This window comes from Suricata suricatta, chromosome 3, assembly GCF_006229205.1.
Source record: "Suricata suricatta isolate VVHF042 chromosome 3, meerkat_22Aug2017_6uvM2_HiC, whole genome shotgun sequence".
NCBI lineage: Eukaryota > Metazoa > Chordata > Mammalia > Carnivora > Herpestidae > Suricata > Suricata suricatta.
In genome coordinates, this window is record NC_043702.1 from 43032910 (window position 1) to 43058972 (window position 26063).

General features: G+C 35.4%; 1 protein-coding gene across 1 annotated transcript in view; it reads right to left on the reverse strand.

Annotated features, from left to right (window-relative positions):
- Positions 1–501: 501 nt before the first annotated feature.
- ANKAR (ankyrin and armadillo repeat containing) overlaps positions 502–26063 on the reverse strand; it is a 62097-nt gene continuing 36535 nt past the window's right edge. The window contains exons 12-23 of the mRNA XM_029934263.1: positions 25547–25715; positions 19241–19482; positions 18904–19057; positions 18658–18819; positions 13424–13530; positions 11606–11728; positions 8084–8242; positions 7266–7383; positions 6194–6303; positions 4473–4669; positions 2046–2092; positions 502–771 (exon numbers count right to left, since the gene is read on the reverse strand). Of these exons, the coding sequence (XP_029790123.1) occupies positions 524–771; positions 2046–2092; positions 4473–4669; positions 6194–6303; positions 7266–7383; positions 8084–8242; positions 11606–11728; positions 13424–13530; positions 18658–18819; positions 18904–19057; positions 19241–19482; positions 25547–25715 (1836 nt within the window). The 3' untranslated portion in view covers positions 502–523. The remainder of the gene's footprint in view (positions 772–2045; positions 2093–4472; positions 4670–6193; positions 6304–7265; positions 7384–8083; positions 8243–11605; positions 11729–13423; positions 13531–18657; positions 18820–18903; positions 19058–19240; positions 19483–25546; positions 25716–26063) is intronic.

Below are 26063 nucleotides of genomic sequence, written 5' to 3' on the forward strand. Positions count from 1 at the left end.
TATGACTCTAACTGATGTTAAACCTCAGTAGACAGTCTAAGGAAAATCTGTTATGTATCAACATCAAGATCTTTTTTTAAAATTATTTATTTTTGAGAGTGGTAGAGAGAGAGGGGCAGAGAGAGAGGGAGACACAGAATCTAAAGCAGCTCCAGTCTCTGAGCTGTCAGCACAGAGCCCAATGCGGGGCTCGAACTCACAGACTGTGAAATCATAACCTGAGCCAAAGTCAGATGCTTAATCAACTGAGCCGCCCAGGTACCCCAATATCAAGAACTTCTGTTCAAAATGTTTACTCAGTTATGTTATGTGTATTTTACCACAATTATATTAAAATTAAAGGTAAAAAATTTGGGGGCATCTGACTGGTTCAGTCAGTAGAGCATGTGACTCTGGATCTCAGAGTTGTGAGTTTGAGCCCCATGTTGGATACAGAGATAATTTAAAATCTTAAAAAAAAAAAAGTAAAAATTTTAAAAAGATTGCTCAGGAATTCTTTCATACTTTCTTTCTAATGCTTTTATTAGCCTTCTGTAGGCTCTGGATTAGGTTTCTGTACATGTTTCCCAAGTTGGCTCAAAAACACTATTCTTGGTCTTGATACTTCTGTGATATCTGATGAAGTTGCAGATGAAAAGGAAAAAACATTGTGAGAAACAGTGGTCTTCTTTGCTGTTTGGAAGAGTCCCATGAAATTAGTTACAGGAGGTATTAAAGTCAAAGAATCTCTTGGTTGAATTTTAGGTTTTAGTTTTCTTCGATGGTCTTTCCCTAAAAATTAGAGAGGCACAATTAAATGTCTTTTTCTTAAGCCCAAGAGCCCTGGATACAGTCTCATTGCTTTTGGTTCTATATAGTTCTGTTTTCTCCAAATCTCTAAAACCTACTAAGAGAATGGATCAGTAATGTCCAGACTTGTAGATGTCAGAGTGCAAAAATTTGTGGGGGCCAATATATGGTTGCCAACTTGTTATGCCAAGTTGAGACTAATAAAAGAAGAAATGGCAACACAATTTTGTCAAAGGGATATTTTAACACCCAAAAGAAAGTGTAAAATACTACCTCAAAATGACACATTTTATATTGAATGAAATTAACCTTATCAGAAACTTGCTATATTGTCCTATTTTTTTCATATGTTACCATAAACCTGGGAAAAACTTTATCAGACCATTATTGGTACACAGATTGCTATTTAGAAACCAGTATTAAAGTGAAGGAAAAAATGGGATTGACTTTATTCCTTTTTGTAAATTACTCTATGTTAAAGAAGCTATACAAAAAATATTCTTCTACCCACGATATTCAGAAATATAGCCTCCCACACACATCTAGCTTTCCTCAGACACTCCCAGAAAAGCGAAGTTCTCTCTTCTCCGTTTATTCCTTTGTATTCTCTCCCTTTGCATTTGTGACTCCTGCAAATTGATCATGACTTTTGAATGGTTCTATCCTTGCTTTTGATTGTAGGATAATATACCAAGGCTGATATTGGTCCTATACTAAGCACACATGAACAAGCACTAAGCATATAAATGAAATAAGAAAGTAAATTTCTTTTCCGTATTTCATGTCTCATAGTAATAACTTTATAAGATCTGGACTCTGATCTTACAGGTCTAAGTCACTCAGACATCATCTGCCAAATATATATAAAACTGTATGGTATCAGTAGAAAAAATGTGCTCTCTGCCCTAAGAACTCACAGACAAGTTGTACATGAAACAAAACAATAGAAAGATTATAATTTAAGCCATACTTATATGTTGTTTCAATAATGACCTATTTCTATGATGGCTTATGAGAAAAAGCAAACAGAGAGAGATTTATGTCAAGTTATATAGTAGAAAAGGCCTTAGCAGAAATTATTACCATGGTCTTGTAAATGGAAAGATATCTTAAGTATACATAATGACAAAAGCAGAGTTTACAGGTAAACTTTTTGGGGGGTAAACACCTACACTTTGAATTTTTGGAAATGGAACACAGAATTGTAAAGTGTCAGGGCTAGAAGGTACCTCAGAGATGAAAGAAAAATCAATTACCTTTTTTAAAGACAGGAACTATGGATGGTCCTCCATTTTTCTCTAGACTAAAAGGAAAACATGTTTATCACAAAAACTAGAAATATATAAAGACTTTAGTACACCCAGACGATAAGTTCCATACCCAGTGGCCTAATTTACATGTTGCCTGTGCTAACTATGCATGTTACCCACAGGTATCTTATATTCAGTCACGCATTTACTCACTGATCATTCAAACCTTTGGAACATTAAACCTGCTTGAAGTGATCAGCGAAAACTTCATAGGAAGAGAGACACTTCAGCTAGGTTTTGAAGAAAATAAGTCTTCAGATGAATGAGACAGAGGGAATAGGATATGAAGAATTATAGTACTATAAAACAGCATGGCATGATCATAGAATACTAAGTAATCTAGTGTGGTTGGAATTAAATGTATCTAGAGGTTTATGATGGAAGATAAGGTTGGAAAAAGGTCATTTTAGGCTTTAAGAATATAACAAAATTTAAACTTTATTTTCAGAGCAATGGTTTATCAATGAAGTGTTTCAAGCCAAACAAGGTGTACCTAGTTAATATAGGTGTGTGTGCGTGTGTGTGCGTGTGTGTGTGTGTGTGTAGGGATTTAAAAGCAGTTATTATTTTAAATTATCATCCTGTATGTGTAACGTAGTTACAGAATTTCCCTGGTAATAAAATTTAGGTTTTGCCTAAAGTTAATATATTAAAAGTGGTTATCACAAATGTATAGCTGGCTAATTCGATGGGGAACATTTGTTGCTGTCCACATTAATGAGGCATAGGCTTCAGTATGTCCTTATGCCAACCTGATGGCTATAGGGTAACACAAAAGTAGCTAGCATTTAGTCTCAGAGTGCTTTCATTCAGGTTCAGTTAACACCAGTAAAATTATGCCTCTCTCCATACTTCAAAATTTGCATATGCAAAGACTTTTCTAATCTGCTTTTCTTGGGGCTGGATGGGGGCATGGGAATAGAGAAGTGTGTACACCAAAAAAACACTATCATGATCCCAGCCACAATCAGTGTACTTTCCAGTAGTGGTATCAAGGAATATTTTGTGGAAGCCTATTTTTATTTATCCCAAAGTATCCAAACTGATTTTAATAATCCTTTAGAACATTTCCCATAGTTTTATTTAACCGAATTCCTTCACTGAATTGTTATGAAATTTAAAGGGAATAATCCATATAAATACTCTAAGGAGAGTTCTTAACACTGTTAGTTATGGGAGTAATTATTATTTGCTTACCAGCTTCACCTCACCAGGTAACCATTCTTACAAGTTCACTGACCCCTGGTCACTGCTTATAATCCTAAAAGTCGGGTACTCACTTCGGCAGCACATGTAGAATCCCAAGAGTTGGGTGTTCACAGCTCCCAGTGCTGCCCTTCACCCTTGGTCACTGTAGTAGATTTGTGTAGTTTTTACACCTATTTCCCAATAGATGACAGTAAAGTGCCCAAGGAAGAGGCATCTTTTTCTAATTCCCAAAACGTTTCTATATAGGCTACTTATGGGAGTGACTGTGTAAAATAATACTTTTCATTATTTATCCTAAATTGATTTTTGAGCCAGTACATAATATTTTTAACACTGTCAATTATAGCAATTTAATTTAGATTTCCCTGGCTTATTATATAAAATTAGGTACTCAGTTTTGGGTTTTCAGTTTTTCAAAGACGTAAAATGAAGATGTACTAAAAACTCATTTATAGAACATGATGTATTGGATCCTATTCTCTTCTATTTTCATAGAGTTAATACTGTATCTTGAAAAGTTCTGTTTCCTACACATAAATAGTGCTAGTTGCAGAGAGGACTTGTAATGCAGCTACATCTACTAAAGAAAAGAAAACGTGTCCATTCTAAGGAGATTCTCCTCCCTTTTGCAAAGCGTCAGCTATGATAGAACTACAACACTGAAACAAAGTCCTCTGCATAAATAAATGCCTGTCAGACTTTGCCGTAACTCCAGTCACCGAGTCTGATTTAGCTGTTTCCATCCCGGGAGTCTGCCCTAGCTTTGAATCAAGTTCCAAGGTTGCATTTGATGCCAAGGCCATGGTGGTGTTCCTGGTCAGCTCATATCTCTCAAGTATATCCCCAAAATGACTTCCTGAATCAGACTTGAAGGCAACCAGAATCCCAGAAAGCTTTTGTGAAACATGAATAATCTTGGCTAAACAGGATCCCCAAGATCAGGTTGTGTTCATGCCTGCACAAGCAGTTCTGTTGCAAAATCAGAATGAAAGCAGGCTTTGGCAGTGGACATTTAGAATGAAGTTTATCTCTTGGTAAACAAGGCACATATTCATAGTAAGAATCGTTGCCCTTGTTTGAGCTTCCTTAAACTTTCTTACAAGTTCCTCTACTTACTCTCTTACAAGTTTCACTACTGCAACTTCACAAATACAGGCACAATACCTTAATGCAGGAAGCCCCACTCGCTGTTGCATCTTGAATTCCTTTAGAAATGCCGGGTTAATACTTGCATCTCTGCTGATATTATTTGTTAATCGAAGGAACTGACTAGGCTTACTTCTGCATTCCTTTAACAGGATGCGGAAAGCATTTGCGTTGTAAGTTAAGTAGCCAAGAGCACAGGAGCAAGCTGTGCGAACCTAAGTGAAGAAACAGTTCCTCCATTGAGCTTTGTTTCTAAAACATCTAACACATGTTCTCATTAAATATTTCATAAGAAAGTCTCTGTAGCGATGTATAACAAACCTGTGTGTCAACCAACGGCAGTCTGTACATGGATGCCTAACAGCCATGTTTCCAGAGAGAGAGAGGTCAACTGCCTCTGGTTACTAGTAGTTGTTCTCAGTCCTGACTGCATTTTAGAATCACCAGCAGTTAAAAACAACAAAAGCCCACCAAGTGAATCAGACTCTCTTGGGGGTAGAATCTGGGTATTTGTATTGTTTATAAAAGTGCCACAGGTGATTCTAATATGCAGTCAGAGTAAGAACCATTGAGTTTGAAGTAGGATGATGGGTCTCAGTCTTGATTGTGCATTGGGATCCCCTTGGTAGTTATGAAAATTACCCGGGCCTGGGTACCACCCCTAGGAGATCTGATTTAATTATTTTGGAGTGCAGCCTGGATGCTGGAATTGTTCAAAACAGGTCAGTTGATTGTAATAGGAAACCAGGTAAAAGACGATATGATAAAAATAAGATTAAAATAAGACACTCAGGAAAGCAATTCAATTTTCCACTGGCAAAAACAGAAAAAGTAGATCTTTCCTTTTTAAAGGGAATACCCTCTGCCTGTGACCCTTAAGTAATTAAGTTACTCATATGATTAAATAAAGTATATTCCTGGACAGTTCTTAGAAAGTCTGTTAGTGGTGGCCTAAGAACTGCCACAGAATGAACAAAAACCAGGTGCATGCTGGGTACCCAAGGGTTCGTATGCTGGACTCTACATTGGCATTTGACTGCTTTATATGCCCATATAACTTCCATACTTTGAACAGTGGTTCTCAGCGTATGGTCCCTATACCAGCAGTGTCAGCTTCTAGGAACTTGTTGGAAATACACATTTTAGGGCCTACACCAGATGTATTCAATCAGAAACCTTGGGAATGAAGCCCAGTAATCTATGGTATACCAAGTCTTCTAGATGATTCCTATATTCCTTGAAGTTGGAGAAATACTGCCTCAGACCTGGGGCAGGGGGAAGTGCAAGGGAATACTTAGAGGCAAACCACTTCTACTGGCAGCCTGGCCTTCACACTGTCATCTCTAATTCTGCTCAGCAGATCTGGAAAACTCCAATGGAATCCACTTTCATGCATTTCCAAACAATCATAGAAATGACCTAGTGAGATCACTGGTTAGTAACTAACCAGTTTTTGTGAGACATTCTATAAATATTCTAATTTCCGATTTCTATATCATCAATGTACTTACAGACTGAATCTTAAATTTATAGAATAACTTACATTATAGTTAAATGCACAGATTTTGTAGGAACAGGATTGTGGATGACAGATACTGTACTAGAAAACTCATCCAATATTGTATTAGTAATATGAACTATTATAAAACATACTTAACTTGTGGAGAAATTAGCCCACAAAAGTGAGAGGCAACTTACATTTTTAGAATATTCAATTATAGAATTACTTTTGTTTTTACCTCTTCTTTTTCTGAATACAAATGATAGCAGAGCCGTTGGATTGTCCCTAATGTGGTAAATGCTTCTGGAATACCAGCTCTAGAATGAGCCAGGGTAGCTATTAAATTCCCTATAAATGAGAAAAAAATGCTTGTGTTATTTAAGTGATATAAACTGATATACTGTACATTTGCACATATTGCTAAAAAAGGTTGAGTCACAAGATATCTCTATTAATGAAGAAGAGTTGAGGAAAAGCATGTATATATTAAATGTGGAAATCTTTCCCCAGAAGTGTGATTTGGTTTTCTATCACAAAGAGTAAAAATTAATTAGCTTTATTTAAGAGTAGGGAATTTTGAAAACCAGAGGTTTTTATTCCCATGGCTTCAGAACATATTTTGTTTTGAGCTTTAGTAGTTTTTAATTTTTTTTAAGTTTATTTATTTTAAGAAACAGAGAAAGCATATATGAGCAAGGGAGGGACAGAGAGAGAGAGGGAGAGAGAGAATCCCAAGTGTGGGGCTCAATCTCATGAACTGTGAGATCATGACCTGGGCTGAAAGCTTAACCAATTGAGCCACCCAGGCACCCTTGAGGTTTAGCATTTTTTTAAATGACTATGAATATAATGATTGAACTACAAAAAACTGTATAACTATATAACTAAATATATATATAAAACTATAAAAAAAAGTTAGTATATCCTTTTTGTAGTTCAGATTGCTTTGAGTTAAGAGCTTAATGGTAGTTTACAACCAAGCCATGTATTACTTAATTAAATTTAAAATCTTTGACATTTTTGCCATAAAAACAAATTTTGGGGATTGAAAGTAATAAGGTAATTCAGTAATTAAATAAATGTGCAACTACCAACTTACAACTACTTCATTTGAATATGTGTTTTATTTTTAAAGCTTTCACGTGATATTCTTTCACAATATTGCTGCTGTGTTGGAATGAGTGCAACACAGATTTTAAGATATGAAGGCATCCGCCCATATAAATGTGGATGGATACTTTATTGAGGTATTCATTTGAAAATAGTTTTATGTAGTTGTTTTATGTAACTACCTTACACTTATTTCTTACCTGTCAGGATAATAGTAGTGGAATGAACTGAATACAGACTGTCAACTAAAATAGTGACACCTCTTGCAGACAGAATAATATGGTCCACATCTATAATGACTTTAGCTAATATAATAATCTGAAAACAAGAAGAAGCATAGAATCATTGAATGTTTTCTCTTCAGCTTCTCTAAGCTTTAATGTTTATTGGCTGCTTCTCAGGAAGGTCAGAGTATTTACAGGTAATTTAGTATGAATCAATAGAAGAAAAGCAAGTGGCGGAGGTGTGAGTTAGAGTACTGGCCCCCGACTGATCTCTGCAGTGAACACGGCAGGCCATTGCATTCTTCCTACAATCTTTGCAGCTTGTGCATTCTTGAAGTATGGGCTCATAGAAAATACTTCTGAAGGTCATAGGATAGAAAAAGAAGAAAATACAAAGAAACCAGATACATCTAGTTGTCATAGCTTGAAGAATCAGTGTGATCAGCTAAAGATCTGCATTTAGAAAATGTGTCTTAGATACGACCATGCTTCTCTGCTTGTAATATGTGGATGATGAAAATACTACTGTCTGTCCAACAACCTGACAGGTTGGTATAAGCATCAAATAAGATACAAAGGCAAAAAGTGCTTGTAACTTTTAAAATTGTATGTAAATGAAGATATCCTCATAAATAATGGAGTTTTTTTTTATAAGTTGGAAAGGGCTGATGTGAAAAATACTGTGAATTTTACAAGTCAGTAAACACTTTTCCAGGTTAAAATTTTTTCTAATTTTCAAGTTGTGACTAAAAATACACTTAATTGATTTGAAGTTTTAACTTTCAGTTTTATACCTGAAATGCTGCCATTGCCTTCTCAGTTTCAACTGTTGATTCAAGAAAAGGTTCAAAAATTGATATGGTCATTATTCCACTTTCCAATATTAAGTATTGTTGAAGGCGATTGTTGAAGGCAAAAAGGGTTAATGCATAGCCTGCCCTTAAACAAATATCCTAGAAATAGGAGAAACATGCATTATATTTATTTTTTTTTAACTTCAAAAAGGCAGGTTTTAAGCTTATTTAATTTTGAGAGAGAGAGAGCAGCAGCAGCACAGAGGGAGAATCCCAAGTAGGCTCTGTACTGTTAGTGCAGAGCTCAGTGTGGGACTCGAACTCATGAACTGTGTGACAAGGACCTGAGCTGAAATCAAGAGTCAGATGCTTAACTGACTGAGCCACTGAGGCGCTCCACATACATTATCTTTAACTTAGTTCATTTATTATGTTACTCAAGGTAATAGATTTTGAATTCTCGCCCATCTAAATATATTGCATTCTTATCTCTGGTTGTAAAACATGACATCACTGGGGAAAGGAGGTAATAGAGTCAACCCAGGATGTCATTGAACAGATTAAATAGAGAAGTAAGGTGTGGTTTTAGGGAGAAGAGAGAAGTAATTTTAATATTCAGAGGGAATGTCAGATTAATAATTATACAAATAAATATCTAAAGAGTAATTTCATAAACCCTCAACTTTTGTAACGAATTTTTATTTTCATTTCAACGTTTTAAAGAAGAGTTGATAAATCAAAACTTCCCTTGTACAGCATGCTATATATTACATTTTATGCATTGTGGGATGGTCTCTGCCATCTCTCAAAATAAGTTCATTTGTAAAATTCTCTACTATATCCTAAGAGGGAAATAAAAGAAAGATGATTTAAAAATCACGTTTTAATTTTCTAGGACTTGGCAAACAGAGAAAAAGCCAGTTCTTTCTTAGAGTCTGTTCACTTGCCAAAGATGAAAAAGCATGGTAGATTTTCCAGAAAGCCTCAAAACATAGAGCTTTATTACTAAATCTTGTTTTTAATATTTTGTTTGAACAGTATGGTACAGAAAGAACCATTAGTGAGTTTTCTTCTGTCAGTGTTAAACAATATATAAAAGTGCTGTATGTGCATATTAAGATATTTACCAGTAAAATTATATGATGCCTGAGATTTTCTTAAAAAGTAGTATAGGAAGAGCAAGTGATTATATAGATGAAATAGGATTGGCCGTGAGTTGATAAGTGCTGAAGCTGGGTCATAGGAATATTAAAGCTCATTATGCTACTCTTTTATTTTGTATATGTTTGAAATTTTCCATAATAAAAATTAAGTACACACAAAGTAGTCACCTGGTAATAAGCAAGAAGGAAGGCATTAGGAATACACAAAAGAACAGGGTGCAGTGAAGGGAGCAGGTGGGAACAGGCTGAGAAGGAAAGAATGACTAAGAGCAGAATGGGCAGTAGAAGAAAAAGGAGAACGGTCCCTGAGGAGTGAGGAATGAGAATAAAACGTGTGATGAACAGAGAGAGAAGAAAGATGGCTACAGAGTCAGTCAGACACGAATTCAGTCTCCTCACCCTATCTTCCCTCTTTAATTCTAGCAGCACATCTCCATTTTCTCATATACCACAGAAGAGTAAAAATCTGTATTATAAAAAGATAATGCCATGAATTCATTTCTCCCCTCATAATTCTTCCTTTCTTCCTGCCAAATCTCCTAACACTGACAGAGACAGTTGGCAGTTTTCTTCCCTGATTGCTATATGCACTGTAGACAATAAAATTTCTCAAATTTTACTACAGTTAGTGCTATTCAAAGTATGGTCCACGGACCAATGACGGTCCACAAAATGGTTGACATTAGGATTACAAAAACTGGGAATTAGAATTTAAAAGGGACAGCTCTTCCTTATAGTTAAATGTCAACTAATTAATCTAGAAAGGAGATGTTTATAGCTGCACTATCAACAATAGCCAACTTATGTAAAGAGCCCAAATATCCATCGCCTGATGAATGGATAAAGATGTGGTATATATATGCAATGGAATATAACTCAGCCATAAAAAGAATGAAATCTTGCCATTTGCAATGATGTGGATGTAGCTAGAGGGTAGTAAGCTAAGTGAAATAATTCAGAGAAAGACAAATACCATATGATTTCACTCATCTGTGGAATTTAGGAAATAAACATAGAGGGGAATAAAAGAGAGAGGAAAACCAAGAAACAGACTCTTAACTATAGAGAACAAACTGATGGTTACTAGAAGGGAAGTGAGCGGGGAGATGGGCTGAGTAGATGATGGGGATTACGGAGGGCACTTGTGGGGAGGACTGGTATTGCACATAAGTAATGGATTACTAGATTGTACACCTAAAACTAATAGTACACTGTATGTCAATAATTGGAATTTAAATAAAAACTTAATTAAAAATAATATAAAAAATTGATATTAGCAAAATACCACGTAATCATTGCTGCATCAGTGGATGCTAAAATTATTGAGCAAAAGTACATGCAAAACAGAACATCTACATTGGCTCAAAATTTCTCACCGTAAGATACTTATTAAAAAAGGAAAGTACAGTGACTTTACAGTGGAGAAATATGGCAGACACTACCTTAACCAAGTACCCAAAGTTAACGTTGCCAGTTATAAGACATAACAGCACCATGTACCTCCTGAAATGATACACTGGGCAGGTGAATAAATCATTTCTGTGGTTTTCTTGCTAAAATGCAAATCTCAATTTAATTATGAGAAAACATCAGATAACTCAAATTGAAGGTCATTCTACAAAGTAACTGGCATGGACTCATCAAAAATGTCAAAACCATAGAAGACATGTAAAATCATAAAAGGCATGTTAAATCATGAAACACAAAGGACTGAGTTTCACAGATTGAAGGAAACTAAAGGGACATGACAACAAGATGTGATGTGAGATTCTGGATTGCGTTCTAGAACAGAAGAAGGACACTGGTGAGAAAATTGGCAAATTTTAAATAAAGTTTGCAGGTTACTTAATAGTATGGTATCAATGTTAATTTCCTGGTTGATATTCAGAAAAGCTGAATGAAGGATATGCTAGAACACTCTATACTATTTTTGCAAAATTTTGGAAAACTTTAAAATTATTTCAAAATTTAGGGTTGTTGTTGCTTTAATTATCCTTCCCATAACATTGCTGGGGGGAAGCTTTCCTCCATCACAAACAGCTTGAGAAGCACCACTAGAATAGTGGGGACTTAGAGTTGAAAGGTCATAAAATTAAGAGAAAGTTTTGATGTATCTAGGACAGAAGAGATTTGTTTATTGGCTCTCTAAGCCTTAAAATCGCTACATTTCAAAGATGAAATAAGATAACTATGAAAAATATGGAACATTATTATTTCATTATTACAAACAAATCATTTACCAAAGAGATTTTACATTTCTTATGTAATAAATCTAAATATTGCTGTACAAAAGACACAATTTGAGGATATGGTCTAAAATCCATTCTACATGAGCTTTAACATTTTGTAAAGGTATTACCTTATCTTGTGAGTGAAGAAGATAAAGGACATCGGCATATTTAAATCCTTCATTTTCTTGTAATTCATTCTGTAGCAGATCATTCCTTAGGACAATGCACGCCAAGGAAAATGCCACTTCAACCTAAATATGTAGTTTTCAGAAATTAGTTTATTTTTCGCTCATGGTTTATCAAATGACATATTTCATTATATTAACTTTTATATGGGATATACTAATTAAACTGTGTTATTCATTGATTCCAGTTCTCTAATATCAGAGAGTGGCATTTAGTGTCCAGAGGAATGTCCCTAGTAATTTTTAACATCTGGGAAAATATCCTTCTTCCATGTGCCGGCACCAACACAGAGCTCCGTTTGAGAGGAGGGGAGGCGACACGAGCCAGCACGAAATGTGAGGAAGTATTATCTTGAGTGCATTGTTGTATCCCTTCCACATCTAAAAAAGATTTTTTAAAAAAATTTCCTGGCCTAGAATAAAAAGCTGTTTTGAACTACTTACTAGCTATTGGGTTGTAAAGCTTCAATAGAATACCCAACATTTAAGCAAAAAATTCCCAAGACTGGGAAGTAGTCCTGAAGATAGTTTTGCTCTAGTTTTGAAGTCATTTAATTCACATTCTGAAGCCTTTTAGGAGGATGTAAATGAAACTTGTTTATTGTTGGGACTCAACAGAAAAATTTTTTAAGATTACATGATTCACTTCTATGAAAAATGTCATTAATTTGAAAAGCATGCTTATTATTGCAAAAGTATTTTGTTTACTATAAAATCTTATTTTAAGAAAAGTATTGAAATGTATTGATGTTATGTTTTTAACAAATTGAAGAACTTAATGAAAATATATACTGAAATATGAATGGACACAATTGATGTAAACTGTTTTGCCATGAAAATGCAGGTTTTAAAATAAAAATGTATTTTTATGTGGCATTTTCCATGGTCTAATGAAATTTATTTGTACTTTGAAAGTCAGTGTAGTTTTTACATATAATTCAAGCCAAAAAATTGCAAGCATATGCTCCTTCCATTTGTTTCCCTAATCAACTCCTCTAATAGAATAATCTCATAGCCAGAAAAGTTGCATAACTTCTAGCATCTTTTCTGATAACACATCCCTTAAAAGAAATAATGCTGTATTTACTTACATATTTCAGTCTTCTCATTTCCAACAGGACTCACCAAATTTTGAAGAGAAAATGTATTTTTTGTTGTTACAATTTCCTGCCTGGCCAACACTAAATGTCATAAATTTCCAAAGCTTTAGTAAAGGATTTGAATATAGTGAATGTTATTTTATTAAAGACTGTTTACTAGAAGTAAATAGAAGAGTGAATGACTCGTAAACCACTTGTAAGATGTTGAAATGTTCGCTTTTGAGAAAACTGCTGCTGGTCAACACAGGCCACTTGGTAGAAGGTAGGGCTGTTTGGTGGTTCGCACTGACAGGAACCACTTACACTTGCGAATCTTTGCTACATAAATCACACATCCTCATTATCCCCACCCAGTTTCAGCAACCAATATCTGAGGAGGTGTGGAAAAAATTCTGTGAATAACCAAATATCTGAGGAATAAAACTCTGATGAGTAAGGACACAAGAATTAATTATTTGAAAATTTATTATAATAAAATTTATTTTATCTTTACTACTATATTTATAGCAACTTTTATTTAAAACATCGAGGATTTTATTTATAAGGTTAAATTCTTCTAACATACTTGTAAACTTGCATGAAGATACAATTTATTCTCAGAAAGTCATATTTCTTTCAACTTTTACTGTATCAGAAAAAAAACCTAAAACCTTTTATATACCTTAACGTTAGGAGAAGGGTGATTTCTCAGTAGTTGAATAAGTACTGGAAAGGCATTTTCCTCTACAACAAATTGTTGACTGACGGGATTACTTGTATGGGCAACACCTGTAAGAACAAACATGTCAATAAGATAATATTTCTTTCTATCTTAGGAATGATAAAGTCAAAAATACGTTGATACATGGTTGATAAAGTGTTCTAGTATAATGTGGTTAATAAGTTACAAAAGGAAATGCTATGTCAATACTTTTTTACCTGAATTAATTTTTTTAAGTAGGCACCGTGCCCAGGATGGAGCCCAATGTGGGACTCAGAACCTGGATATCAAGGCCTCAGCTGAGATCAAGAGTTGGATGCTTAATGAACTGAGCTACCCAGGTGCCCCTTGAATTAATTTTTTTAAAAGGCAAAGTGAATAAACATGGAAAAATTACTATTAGAAATGTGGATGGTCTTCTATTAGTCACAAAACAAAGAAATAAGAAATGCTAGACTATCAAGGAATAAAGTATAATAGCTATCATTTTTTGAGATTTATTATTTGCAAGGTACTTAAGTTTATAGGTGCTATTGTATTCCATAAAAAATTATTTTTATAAAAATGACTAGAGTAAATCACCTGGTTAAAAATTCTAGATTCCTTAAATACACATACAAAAAGATCATCTTGCTGTCTCTTTTTATAACATAGTACTTTAAATTGTAGACCTAATCTCAATTTAAAAGTTATCTCTGTCTAGTGGACATGTACAAATAATTTAGATGCTTTTCTTTTGCCAAAAGAATCACAACACATACATTGTGGGTTTATACACTTTAATATAAATACAAGATCAGACCTCTCTCTGAACAATGAAGAGAAGTCACCTACTTATTACCATCTGGGGAAGTTTGAAGGAACTATGGGAAATAGAAAGAGCAAAGAACATGTTTGTTTCCTTGTCCCTAGCCCCCACTGGCCACCCAGGGATAAACACAGACACTGATTACATGAATGATTTTCTTTCTTTCTTCCTTTCTTTCTTTCTTTCTTTCTTTCTTTCTTTCTTTCTTTCTTTCTTTCTTTCTTTCTTTCCTTCTTTCTTTCTTCCTATCTTTCAGAGAGAGAGGGCCCACTTGTGAGCAGAGTAGGGGGGAAGGTAGAGGGAAGGAAAGAGGATGCGAGAGAGAGAGAGAGAGAGAGAGAGAGAGAGAGAGAGAAAGAGAGAGAGAACATCTTAAGGAGGTTCCATACCCAGCATGGAGCCTAATGCAGGGCTAGATCTTGCAACCCTGAGATCATGACCTGAGCCGAAATCAAGAATCAGACACTTAACTGACTTGGCCACTGAGGAGCCCCACATGAATATTCTTGATTCAGCCGACAGGTATTGAGTGCCTAATGTGCCAGGAATTGAGGTAGGAAGTAGAACTAAAAAGAGGAATTAGAATCTCTGACCTCAAGGAGTTTATATTCTATAGGGGAATATACATGCAATACATGCTACCTGACTTCAGTACATGCAGTAAGTGCTTTCACAGAGGGAGAGAAAAGTACACTCAGAGCACATAAGGGGCTGCTTGCTTCAGAGCAGGTGGAAAAGGAGTAAGCAGGGGGATTGCCAAGGGTGAAGGTGCTAGAGGTAGGTCCCCTCAGCACGAATATTTTTAATAATGATTATGATAAGATGGTGGTGGTATGAAAAGAAGACCTTCAAATCTTTGAATTTTTACATGTTAATAATGAGATGAAACTCCATTAGGTTGGAAAAAGAACCACTATAAGAAATAAGTTGAACAATTCTCAGAGCTCACACAGGGCTAGGAATGGTTTGTGCTCTATGGCCAGAGTTCAGATACCTCATAACTCAAGGGATTATACAAGGAACTGAGTCCTTGGAACTATATCATCTTAGTGGTGGAGTTAAGTTAGTTCCAGAGTCAAGGCTGCTCTAGAGTTGTGCTAAGAAAGCTTAAAAGCTAGCTGAAAAAGGATCAAACCGATCCCAAGAAAAATAACCGCATGCCAGAACAGGGCCTAACTCCGTTTAAAGGAAGACCATAAAATCCAGCATCTGTCAGTTTACATCTCACAATGTCCAGCATTCAATCAAAATTTATTATGCATGGTTTAAAAATACATAATACCTAAGAAAATATGTACAAGAACTGTTCACTGGAAACTAGGAATCTTTGCTGAGAGGTATTAAAGAAGACCCAAACAAATAGATACACTGTGTTTACAGATTGGGAGACTGAAAAAGAAGAGCGAAGTTGAAGCACTTACATTTCCTGCTTACAAGATTTACTGTAAACTTCCAATAATTAAGACAGTGAGTGAGTATAGCTTAAAGAGAGACATAGTTAAAGAGAATAAAAAGTCCAGAAATAGACTCACAAAAATTCAGTGGAGGAAAAGATAATCTTTTCAATAAATGGGGCTGAAGCAATTGGATAGTCATACTCAAAAAACAAAACAAAGCAAAACAAAAAAAAAACCTCAGCCATAGAGGAAAAAAGCTTTTATGATCTTGAACTTGACAGAGATTTCTTAAAGGGGACACAAAACCTATGAACTAAAAAATTTTAGGGGCGCCTGGGTTGCTCAGTCGGTTAAGTGTCCGACTTCAGCTCAGGTCATGATCTCATGGTTCATGGGTTCAGGCCCCGCATCAGGCTCTGTGCTGTCAGTGCTGTCAGTGCAGAGCCCGCTTCTGACCCTTGGTTTCTGCCCCTCCCCCACCTCACATATGCTCTCTCTCTCAAAAAAAATAAACATTAAAAAAAAATAAAAAAGAATAAAGACCCTGTTCCAAAATGGAAGGACCTACCATAGACTGGGAAAAATATATGCAAAACATATATCTAACAGAGGGTTTGTATCTAGAATATATAAGGAATGCTTACAACTCAACAAGACATCACAATTTTTAAAACTGGCAAGATATCTGAACAGACACTTTACCAAAGAGAATATACTAATGGCAAATGAGCACATGAAAAGATGTTCTGCATCACTAACCATTAGGGAAATGCAAGTTAAAACCACAGTGAGATTCACTGCACACCCACTACAATGGCTAAAATCATCACACTAAGTGATGGCGAGTATGTGACACTGTTGGAATTCTCACATGCTGCTAGGAGGAATGCAGAGTGATTACACAACATTGAAAAATGGTCTGGCAGTTTCTCTAAAAGTTTAACAAACACCTCCCATGTGATCCAGCAATCCTACTTTTAGGTATTTACCACCCCCCAAAAATGAAAACTTTGTGTCCTATGAAAACTTAGACACAAATGTTCATAGCAGTTTTATTTACAATAGCAAAAACCTGAAACAATCTCAATGTCCATCAGTCGCTACATGGATAAACAAATCATAATATATCCATATGTATTAATCAGGATTTTCCAGAAAAACAGAACCAACAGGATATGTATGTAGGTAGTTATGCAGGTAGGTAATAAGTATGTGTATCATAAGGCATAAATTATCCATCATACCATACAATGGAATACTACTCAGCAGTAAAAAAAGTGAACTATTAATATACAAAATTACATGCATAAATGTCAAAATAACTGTTGAGTGAAAGGAGCAAGAAAAAAGTATATTTGTATAACCACTTACATAAAATTCTAGAAAATACAAAGTAATCTATAATGATAGAAAAGAAATCAGTGGTTCTCTGGGAAGGGGGTACAAAGAAGGAGGGATCGCAGAGGCACACAATGAAACCATTGGGGGTGATGGTGATATTCATTTATTTGTGGTGCTTGTGCCACAGCTGAAAGCATATGTCAAAATTCATCAAATTGTACAGTTTAATATTTTTTTAACTTATTTGTTTATTTTGGGACAGAGAGCATGCACAGGGGAAGGGCAGAGAGAGGAGCAAAGAGAGAACCTCAAGCAGTCTATCTGCTAACAGCACGGAGCCTGATGTGGCACTTGATCTCACAAATTGTGAGATCGTAACCTGAGTCAAAATCAAGAGTCAGACACTTAACCAGCTGAGCCCCCCAGATCCCCCAGTTTACTATACTTTTATGTTTTATTCTATTGTATAGTTTACTTATTTTATTGTATGTAAACTATTTTAGGAAATCTTAAAAACCCACATTTAAATTTTTCTAGGCATGTAAAGAAGTAGGAAAATATGATTCATAATCAGGAAAAAAAAAGTCAACTAATAGAAAGAGACCCAGAAATGATATATGCTGGCACTAGTTACAGGGCAGTTAAAAGAGCCATTTTAAATATGTTACATATGTTCAAGACCATAGAAGAAAACATGAACATGGTGAGGAAGAAAAAGGAATGGGTGTGTGTATATAACCAGTCTAAACTAGTAATTTGAAATCAAAAGTTTTCTTCCGTAGTTCTACTGGAGAATCCCTTGTCTATGGCAAATGTAGACAGCTTTGAAGTAAACTAATGAGAAGAAATTGCACACACCCCACCCCACCCACAAGGTATCTTTGTACATATGTTATCATCCATTAAAATTTTAGAAAGATCTATAATTTATATCATAGGCTCTGACTGGAAAAAGACATTCTTTTGTCTGACTGATTGCCTTGGAGTTTAATGAATTTCTGCAGAGTAGTTTTTTCAAGTAAGGAGAAACAAGTCTTTTTGGAACCAATTCCTATATTCTTCATTCAGCTGGACTATTTTTTGAGGAAATACAATCAACTAGAAATAAAGAGTTCTTTTTATTTTTTTAATCTATAAGAAACAGTCTACAGCAGAAGATCAGCAAAGAATGCAAATTTTCATTTTTGGTAGATCAACCACTGATAGCATTTTTACAGATATTCCAAAAGGTGAACTCCTTTGCAGTGAAAGGAACAGCTAGGCCTACTGACCACTTCATATAAAAAGAATCATTATGGAAAAAGACTGGAAGTGAAAAATGTGCCCTAACATTAAAAACATATAAAACATATAGTTCTTGAGATTCAAAAGAAGAAATATTTTTCTCTTACACTGAAAAAAACAGATTTTTAAAATTCAAAATAGGCCAAGGATCATTGTCCTCATTCCCCTTTATAGCCAGAGTTAAAGGGCAAAATGGATATAAAATGATTAGTTACAACACTTTTACTCATTAAGGTCTTGGGGAAATAAAAAAAAAATGGTAAGCCTTTTATAAATTAAATATGATTTAGGGCTCTATCAATGGGGACAGAGAGGAAGGGAAGAATCTTACTGATATTTTCAAAATTGAGGAAATAATGACAAACCAATACAAATGGACCCCACTGCTCTGATGACACTCAGGAGTGTGCCTTCGGCTATTTTATTGATCCTTAGTAAGCGAACCAATGGTGCAATTCCATTCCCTTCACATATTTGATTCTGATGCATCCTGCTGTCCTTACTTAGAGCTATGACTGCTTCACCTCCTGGTAAAAAAAGGCAAGAAACATGTCTGACACTTCAGTGTGCTGCTTTATATTGTGCAAACGGATGCATAGAAAAGAACTCACCAACATACTGCATTTTAGCTGACGGTGACAAAAGCATATTTATTATAAAGCTGTATCCAATCTGTTCTGCCATATACTTCTGTTGTTTCAGGGTCTGTCCTGCCAAGGCCCAAAGGGCTACAGCTCCTTGTTCCTTAACATCTATTTGAAAGGCCTATTAAAAAAATACATATTCCATTCTTTCAATGAGCATCGATTGAACACTGTAGGAATGTTTTATAAAATGTTTATTCCAGAATTGGTTTTAGTCTTCTTTTCACTTTACGAAATTCAATATTGAATACTTTGTCTAAGCATTTGTCTAAGAAAAATGACAAGTAATCATAAAAATTCCTACCTTGAGGAGTTTTAAAAGATATTTACTTAATGATTTTTCCATAAATTCTCTCTGTATACACGGGTTGTGACTTGCCAGCGATTCCACAGCCATTGCTCCCTTGACTTGGACACTGAGGTGTTTCCCTTTAAAAAGAGCCACCAGGGGAGGAATGCCTCCTTCCGAAGCCACAGCGTTCTGAACTTCCCTGTTGTCACGTGCCACCTCGGCTATGGTAGCGGAAGAGACAGCTTTCAACACATCTTCGAGTCAATTCAAGAAACAAATAAATCTTTTAAAAATACTTTTAAAATGCACCGTATCATCGGATTCTCATATTATAGAATCAAACTTACAGAGGGTGTAAAAATTTAGAAAATAAAGAAAAATAAAAATAAAACTGTCCAGATTCTCACCATCCAAACACAAATATTGCATTTAATCTCATTCACTGTTTAAAAAAATAAATTTACTTTTTTTTTCTGAGAGAGAGAGAGGGAGAGAGAGAGAGTAGGGGAAGGGTAGAGAGAGAGAGAGCAAGGGAGGGACAGAGAGAGGGAGAGAGCAGGGGAAGGGCAGAGAGACAGAGAGAGAGCAGGGAGGAGCAGAGAGAGAGGAGGGGATGGGCAGAGAGAGAGAGGGAGAGAGAAGCCCAAGGAGGCTTCTTGCTCTGAGCACAGAGAGCACAGAGCCTGATATGGGCCTGGAACTCACAAACCATGAGATAATGGCCTGAGCAGAGATCAAGAGTTGGACACTTAACCAACTGAGCCACCCAGGTGCCCCATTTTCATTCACTTTTTAAGTGAAAAGACATAGTTAAATAGTGTTCTAGACGTATTTTATATAGTTATACTCTAAATCCTGCATTTTAATTTACCAGTAAAACATTTTCCCAGTCTTTATGAACATCATTGTCTCCCAAATATTCATTAATGAATGTATTACATTTCCTTAGCCATTCACATTTTTCTTTAAGTTTATTTATTTATTTTGAGAGAACGAGTGCAAACAGGGGAGGAGTAGAAAGAGAGGGAGAGAGAAATTCCCAAGTAGGCTCTGGGCGACAGCACTTGGCTCAATCTCATGAACCATGAGCCAAAATCAAGAGCCAGATGCTTAACCGACTGAGCCAGTCAGGCACACTGAGTGTAGAAAAACCTTACATTTTTAAAGAATACATGGTGTTTCCAACTTTCACTGTTTTAAACAATGTTAAGGAGAAATGTTGGCACATAAGATACTTTTCCTTCTTGTTTTTTCTCTTAGTATAGAGTACCAGGAGTAACTGGAGTAATTTAATATATCACATTAAATTGCTTTCCAAAATTGATCATTGCATCTTAGCCTTTCATAATCAGAGTATAAGCTTTTCAATGTTGCTGTCTCTTTTTAAGTACAGATATTATCATTAAGAATAAATACATAAATTTAGCTAATTTGATAGGCAAAAAAAGTGTATCTCCTATTTCCCATATTTTTGGTTGCTGGTGAGACTAAGCAATTTCATAAGTGTTTTTGAACCAGTTGTACTTATTCTCTTTAAAGTGTACAGGAAAGTTGCAAGAATAAATCTGAGAACTCTCTCAAGATTTAGCAACAATTGATATACACCCATCATTTTTAAACTGCTTTTTTTTGTACTTTCTGTCACAATATGATATTTCAGACTCACCATGTACCTGCTCTGCATCATCCCTGAAATACACCATTTTTCCAAGAAGTTCTGGTTCCTTTTAATGAGGAATGGTGCTTAGAAATCAAGATTTGAGTACTAGATGTGTTCATTGCTACTTAAGTATCATTTCTTCTAGACTCTTAGTAGACAACACTAGGAAAATGTATGTATTTCCAGTTTTCCAATTCTAATCTAACCCTTCTTTATTGCCTTCCGGTATGCTGTATCCTTCTGTTCACAGAGAGAACCCAGTACTATTCAACACATTTATTCACATGGTTCAGTTCTACAATACTTTTAATGCTTTAACAGTTCAGAGCTGTTTCATCCATATCACTATGAAATACAAATCCACTAAGAAGAAATCAAGATATATTTACAGGGTTTTGTTGTTGTTGTTGTTGTTCCCTTAGACTGAGGAGGCTGTATAGTGAAGTGCTGTGTTCAAAAGTAGCTTCTATTCATTTTTTTCATTTAAAATCTGTATGTAATCCATTTGAAATACAGTTGAGTTCATTTTTGTCTCTTTGGTTTCAATTTTAGTTTCCCCCTGGTAGCCTTATAGATCATGTGTGTTGGTGTGTGGGTGTGTGTGTGTGTGTGTGTCTGTTTTAATATGTAAAACATATCTTTCAAAAAGTTAAAAAATGTACAGAAGTCATTTTTGTATCCAAACACACAGACTCTAAATCCAGCTCTAAATCCATTTGTTCTTTCATAGACTATTTGAGTTAGTTATCTCTCTATTACGACCTTATTGTTCATGTCAATTTATACGTATCACTTATATCAAATATATTAGCTTTTTATTATGAATATTTTTATCATTCAATCATCATTTGTTTTTTCAGAAAGTACTTTATTGAGGAGCCCCTACATGCCAGATACTGTCCTAGGCACCGGGAAACAATGATGAACCAATATGACAAAAGTTCTTGACCTTGTGGAGCAAGCCAAAGGCCAGAAGTATGAATAGCAATAGATTCCGTACTACTTTAGAGTAAAGTAAGAGAGGAAAGGAGTGATAGGAAGGTCATTTCCTTTTGGAGTTGGAAGGTTGGAAGGGCTTATAGACTATGAGAGGAAGTTGGACATTATCCTAGGTGACAAAGAGCTAGTGAATGATTTAAAGGAAGGTAAAGAGGAATGACTGGGTGGCTCAATCGGTTAGGTGTCGGACTTTTGGTTTTGGCTCAGCTCATGATCTTACAGTTTGATGAGTCTGAGCCCCACAATGGTCTCTGTACCGATGGTGTGAAGCCAGCTTGGGGTTCTCTGTCTCCTCTCTCTCTGCCCCTCCCCAACTCATGTTGTCTCTCAAAATAAATAAATAAACATAAAAAAAACAAAGGAAGGAAAGGGTATGATCAGCTTTGCATTTTACATACATCACTCTAGTAACACCTGGAATGTTGTTAAACCCAATAGGTTCATAAAATTAAGAGAATGTGGGGAAATCATTCTTTCTCTTACCCCTTACTGCTAACTTGAGTTCAAAAAGTGGAAATTCCTGCTCTCCCTTCCCACTCAGGCACGTTACTCATTTCCCCCATAAAAGGAACAGTGAGTTACATAATTTCTTAATTTGGAGAATGAGTCATTGAAAATGCATGGCTTAGCTTCTTTTTGGCACTATTTTTGTTTGTTTGCTGTTTTCTTGAAGCAAGCAATAAGGCTGAAGTTTTTATCTCTGTTTGATTCCTGCATCTATTAACAATCGTATTCAAATTCTAAAGGGAGAAGGGCTGTCTTAGCTCCTCAATAATCCAAACTAGCTCTAAAGCTCAGAGGAGAGGTCAGGGATTTGGATACAGAACTAGAAAGAATAGATTCTAACCATAACAAAATTCTGAAGTGCAAATAGAATTACTTAGGAGAGTGTGCTGTGTGAGTAAGAAAGAAAGAATAAGACAGACAGACAGACAGAAAGGAAGAAAGAAAGCAAAGAAAGAGAAGAAGAAAAAGCAGCAGACCAAGAACAGAAGCCCAAGGAACTCCCAACTTTTAGATTTAGGTATAAGAAGGAGCACCTGGGTGGCTCAGTCAGTAAAGTGTCCGACTTTGGATCAGATCATGATCTCACAGTTCATGGGTTCAAGCCCTGTGTTGGGTTCTGTGCTAACTAACAGCTCAGAGCTTGGAGCCTGCTTGGGATTCTGTGTCTCCATTCTCTGCCCCTCCCCTGCTTGTACTCTGCATCTCTCCCTCAAAAATAATAAATAAACATTTAAATAAATTAATTAACATTTAAAACATATTCTAAAAAAAAGAGAGAGGTGCAAGAAGCTGGTAGAGGCAGTCTTGATCTAGAACTCTTGCAAACGGAATTCCGAAGATAATGCCTTAGAAGATAATGAGTGCATATACTATGTATTCCATAACATCCCAGAGAGTCTGGAGAAAACACATCTGTGGTGAAATGTAAGAATAATCATTCTAAGAAGGATGAAGTGCTCTTTCAGTTTTGCTCAGATAGCTGGCAGTTGAAAAGTATTTTGTATACTTTCTGTTATATATATCAATTTCTATGGTGGCCTCATGGCACAGAACAGGAAAACTGTGTGCCACAGAAAAGATTAAATCTGAGGCCTTGTAAGATGAGAATATGCATGCAGGCACACATGTGGAAGAGGGTGAAATAAGCAGCTGAAGATGGGTAAAGCAAAGGCTTAAAACAAACTAAACTCAGCAAAGATTGAGGAACTCCTAGAGATAATGGTGAAGACTAAGGAGATGTTAATAAATCCATAGTCTCAAGAAACTGCATGTGACTCTTTGGGGTCATTTTACTTTAATGCATGAGATCTTAGACTAGTTGAGAATGTTTAAGAGGATATTGGAATTAATAAAATTCCTTTGTAACCCCCCACAACTTACCAACCCAGCTAACAGTCAAGAGAATTACTTGTTAAAGCATTAAAATTATAAAGGAAGTAATTATAAATTATAAACAAAGAGAAAAAATAATTTCCCTTTCCTCCCCCAAAATCATCTTCCTTGGAATGAGGAGATAATATAAATTATAGAGTAGGATTCATTACTTCCACTTAGATAAGAGCCCCAAAATAAACAGTTTCAACAATTTATTTCTATAGCTTTCTTTCATGAATTTATTATTTGTTCAAATTGCCTCTACAATTTTTGCTTTGTTCTAACATCTGGGGTTGGGAGGATGAAAATGATAGGGAAAAACTAGTCCCTGTCTTTAAATTTTAATTAAGGATATAAAATACAAATAATACAATACAGAGTAATTATAAACAAGTAGAAATTCTATGGCTAAAATATGCATAAAAGCTGGCTCTCTTCAATGATATTCTTTTTTTAATTGAAGTATAATTGACATGCCATATTACATTAGTTGCAGATCTACAACACAGTGCACAGAGATTGGATGAGTCTATACATTATCTCTAATGCTATTCTTAAAAATGATAAAATAGAGCATAGTTACTGATGAAGGGCAAGTTAAAGCAGATGACCTTAGGAATTTGTAATGAAGGGAAAGGGCTTTCAAATGATTTCCCTATATGAGGGAGGTTCTGAGAGGATGATGATTCCTTAAGTTTGAAGTTCTAAAGTAAAAGAAAGTCCTCTGCAACAACCCCTTTATCCATAACCTTGTATTCATGCCAACCAACACATTTTTTTTCTGTATTTATTCCTGGAGAACTAGACCTGAAAGAGGATAAACTAAGCAGGAAGAAAAATGGGCAAGCTTGGCAGACAGTCTCTATTTTGCTATCCTGTCGGCCACTCCCTTATGGTGTATTCCATAAACTTTTAAAAAGATTTTTTAAGTTTATTTGTTTATTGTGTGTGTGTGAGAGAGAGAGTTAGTTCAAGTAGGGAAGGGGCAGAGAGAGAGAGGGAGAGACAGAGTCCCAAGTAGGCTCAGCGCTGCCAGCACAGAGCCCGATGTGGGGCTCAAACTCACAAACTGTGAGATTATGACTTGAGTCAAGATCAAGAGTCAGATTCTTAACCTGCTAAGCCACCCAGGCTCCCCAGTAAGCCTCTATTTTCTTTACAAAAAGGTCAAGCTTTTCCCCAATTTTTATCGCCTCAAATTTGGGGAAACTCATGGATTTGAAGCTTGCCCTGTAATGTGTATGCTCTTATGGAACCTAAGAGATCATTTGCAGTACCTGCAAGAGCTATCTCACAGCTTGTGCTGTTCTTGAAACTGATAGGTACTTGAGTCTGATAATTAGCCTAAAGACCTGATGACTTTGCATTTTGATACCAGTATCTAACAGCAAATCTGAAGTTTTTGTTGTAATTTATAAAATGTTCCAATGATCAATATATGTATTCCTAATGATCAATATATGTATTATTCATAGGAGGAGTCATCTATTCGAGTCCCTGGGCATATTAACTGCATCATTTTCATTATTTATGGTAGTAGTTCCATTTATAGAGAAGTCCAGTTAAACTTTTTAAAATAAAAACTATGGCTTTCAGAGTCAGTTCCTTTTATAAACTTGGTGTTTGAGTTTGAGTGTGAGATATTTTGTTTATATTATATATGTCTAGATCCATTCTAAGATAACAGCACATGTCTTCATATAAGACAATTCCAACCTGTATTTGCTTCAGTCAATCTATCCAGCCACTTAAAAAATAACACAGAAATCGAGGCTCACCTGAATCTGAACTCAGAAATGTGATAAGATGTTGGATGCCTTTATGGTCTTTCACTGCTCTTTGATTTTGTTCATTCCCTATACATAATACCCGTATACAGTTCATTACATTTACTAGCACATTTTCTATGCTTAATCTCAAGAGACTTATCAGAGCTGGGATCCCATTCTAAAAATAAAGAAACAAAAAAATTAATTACAATGGAATTATTTAAGATTTATGCAATCTTTACTTAAAGCATAAGTCTATAATCTTTCTTGCTATAAATATCTGATTATAGAGGAGAGAATGATTGCCCATAGATAAATGTATCTACTGTTATGTCACATTGGATGACATAACATAGCATAAAATAGTCTCCTCTACACCAAAATAAATTAAGGCTACAAGTTCACTGTAACATTTAATAAATGTCTAAAAAGTAAAGCAATTGAGTAGGATCAACTAAATACACTGCCAATTTGGAAACATTTGCCATTGTAAACATTGTGCTGGTAATTAGTAACTGAATTTGTG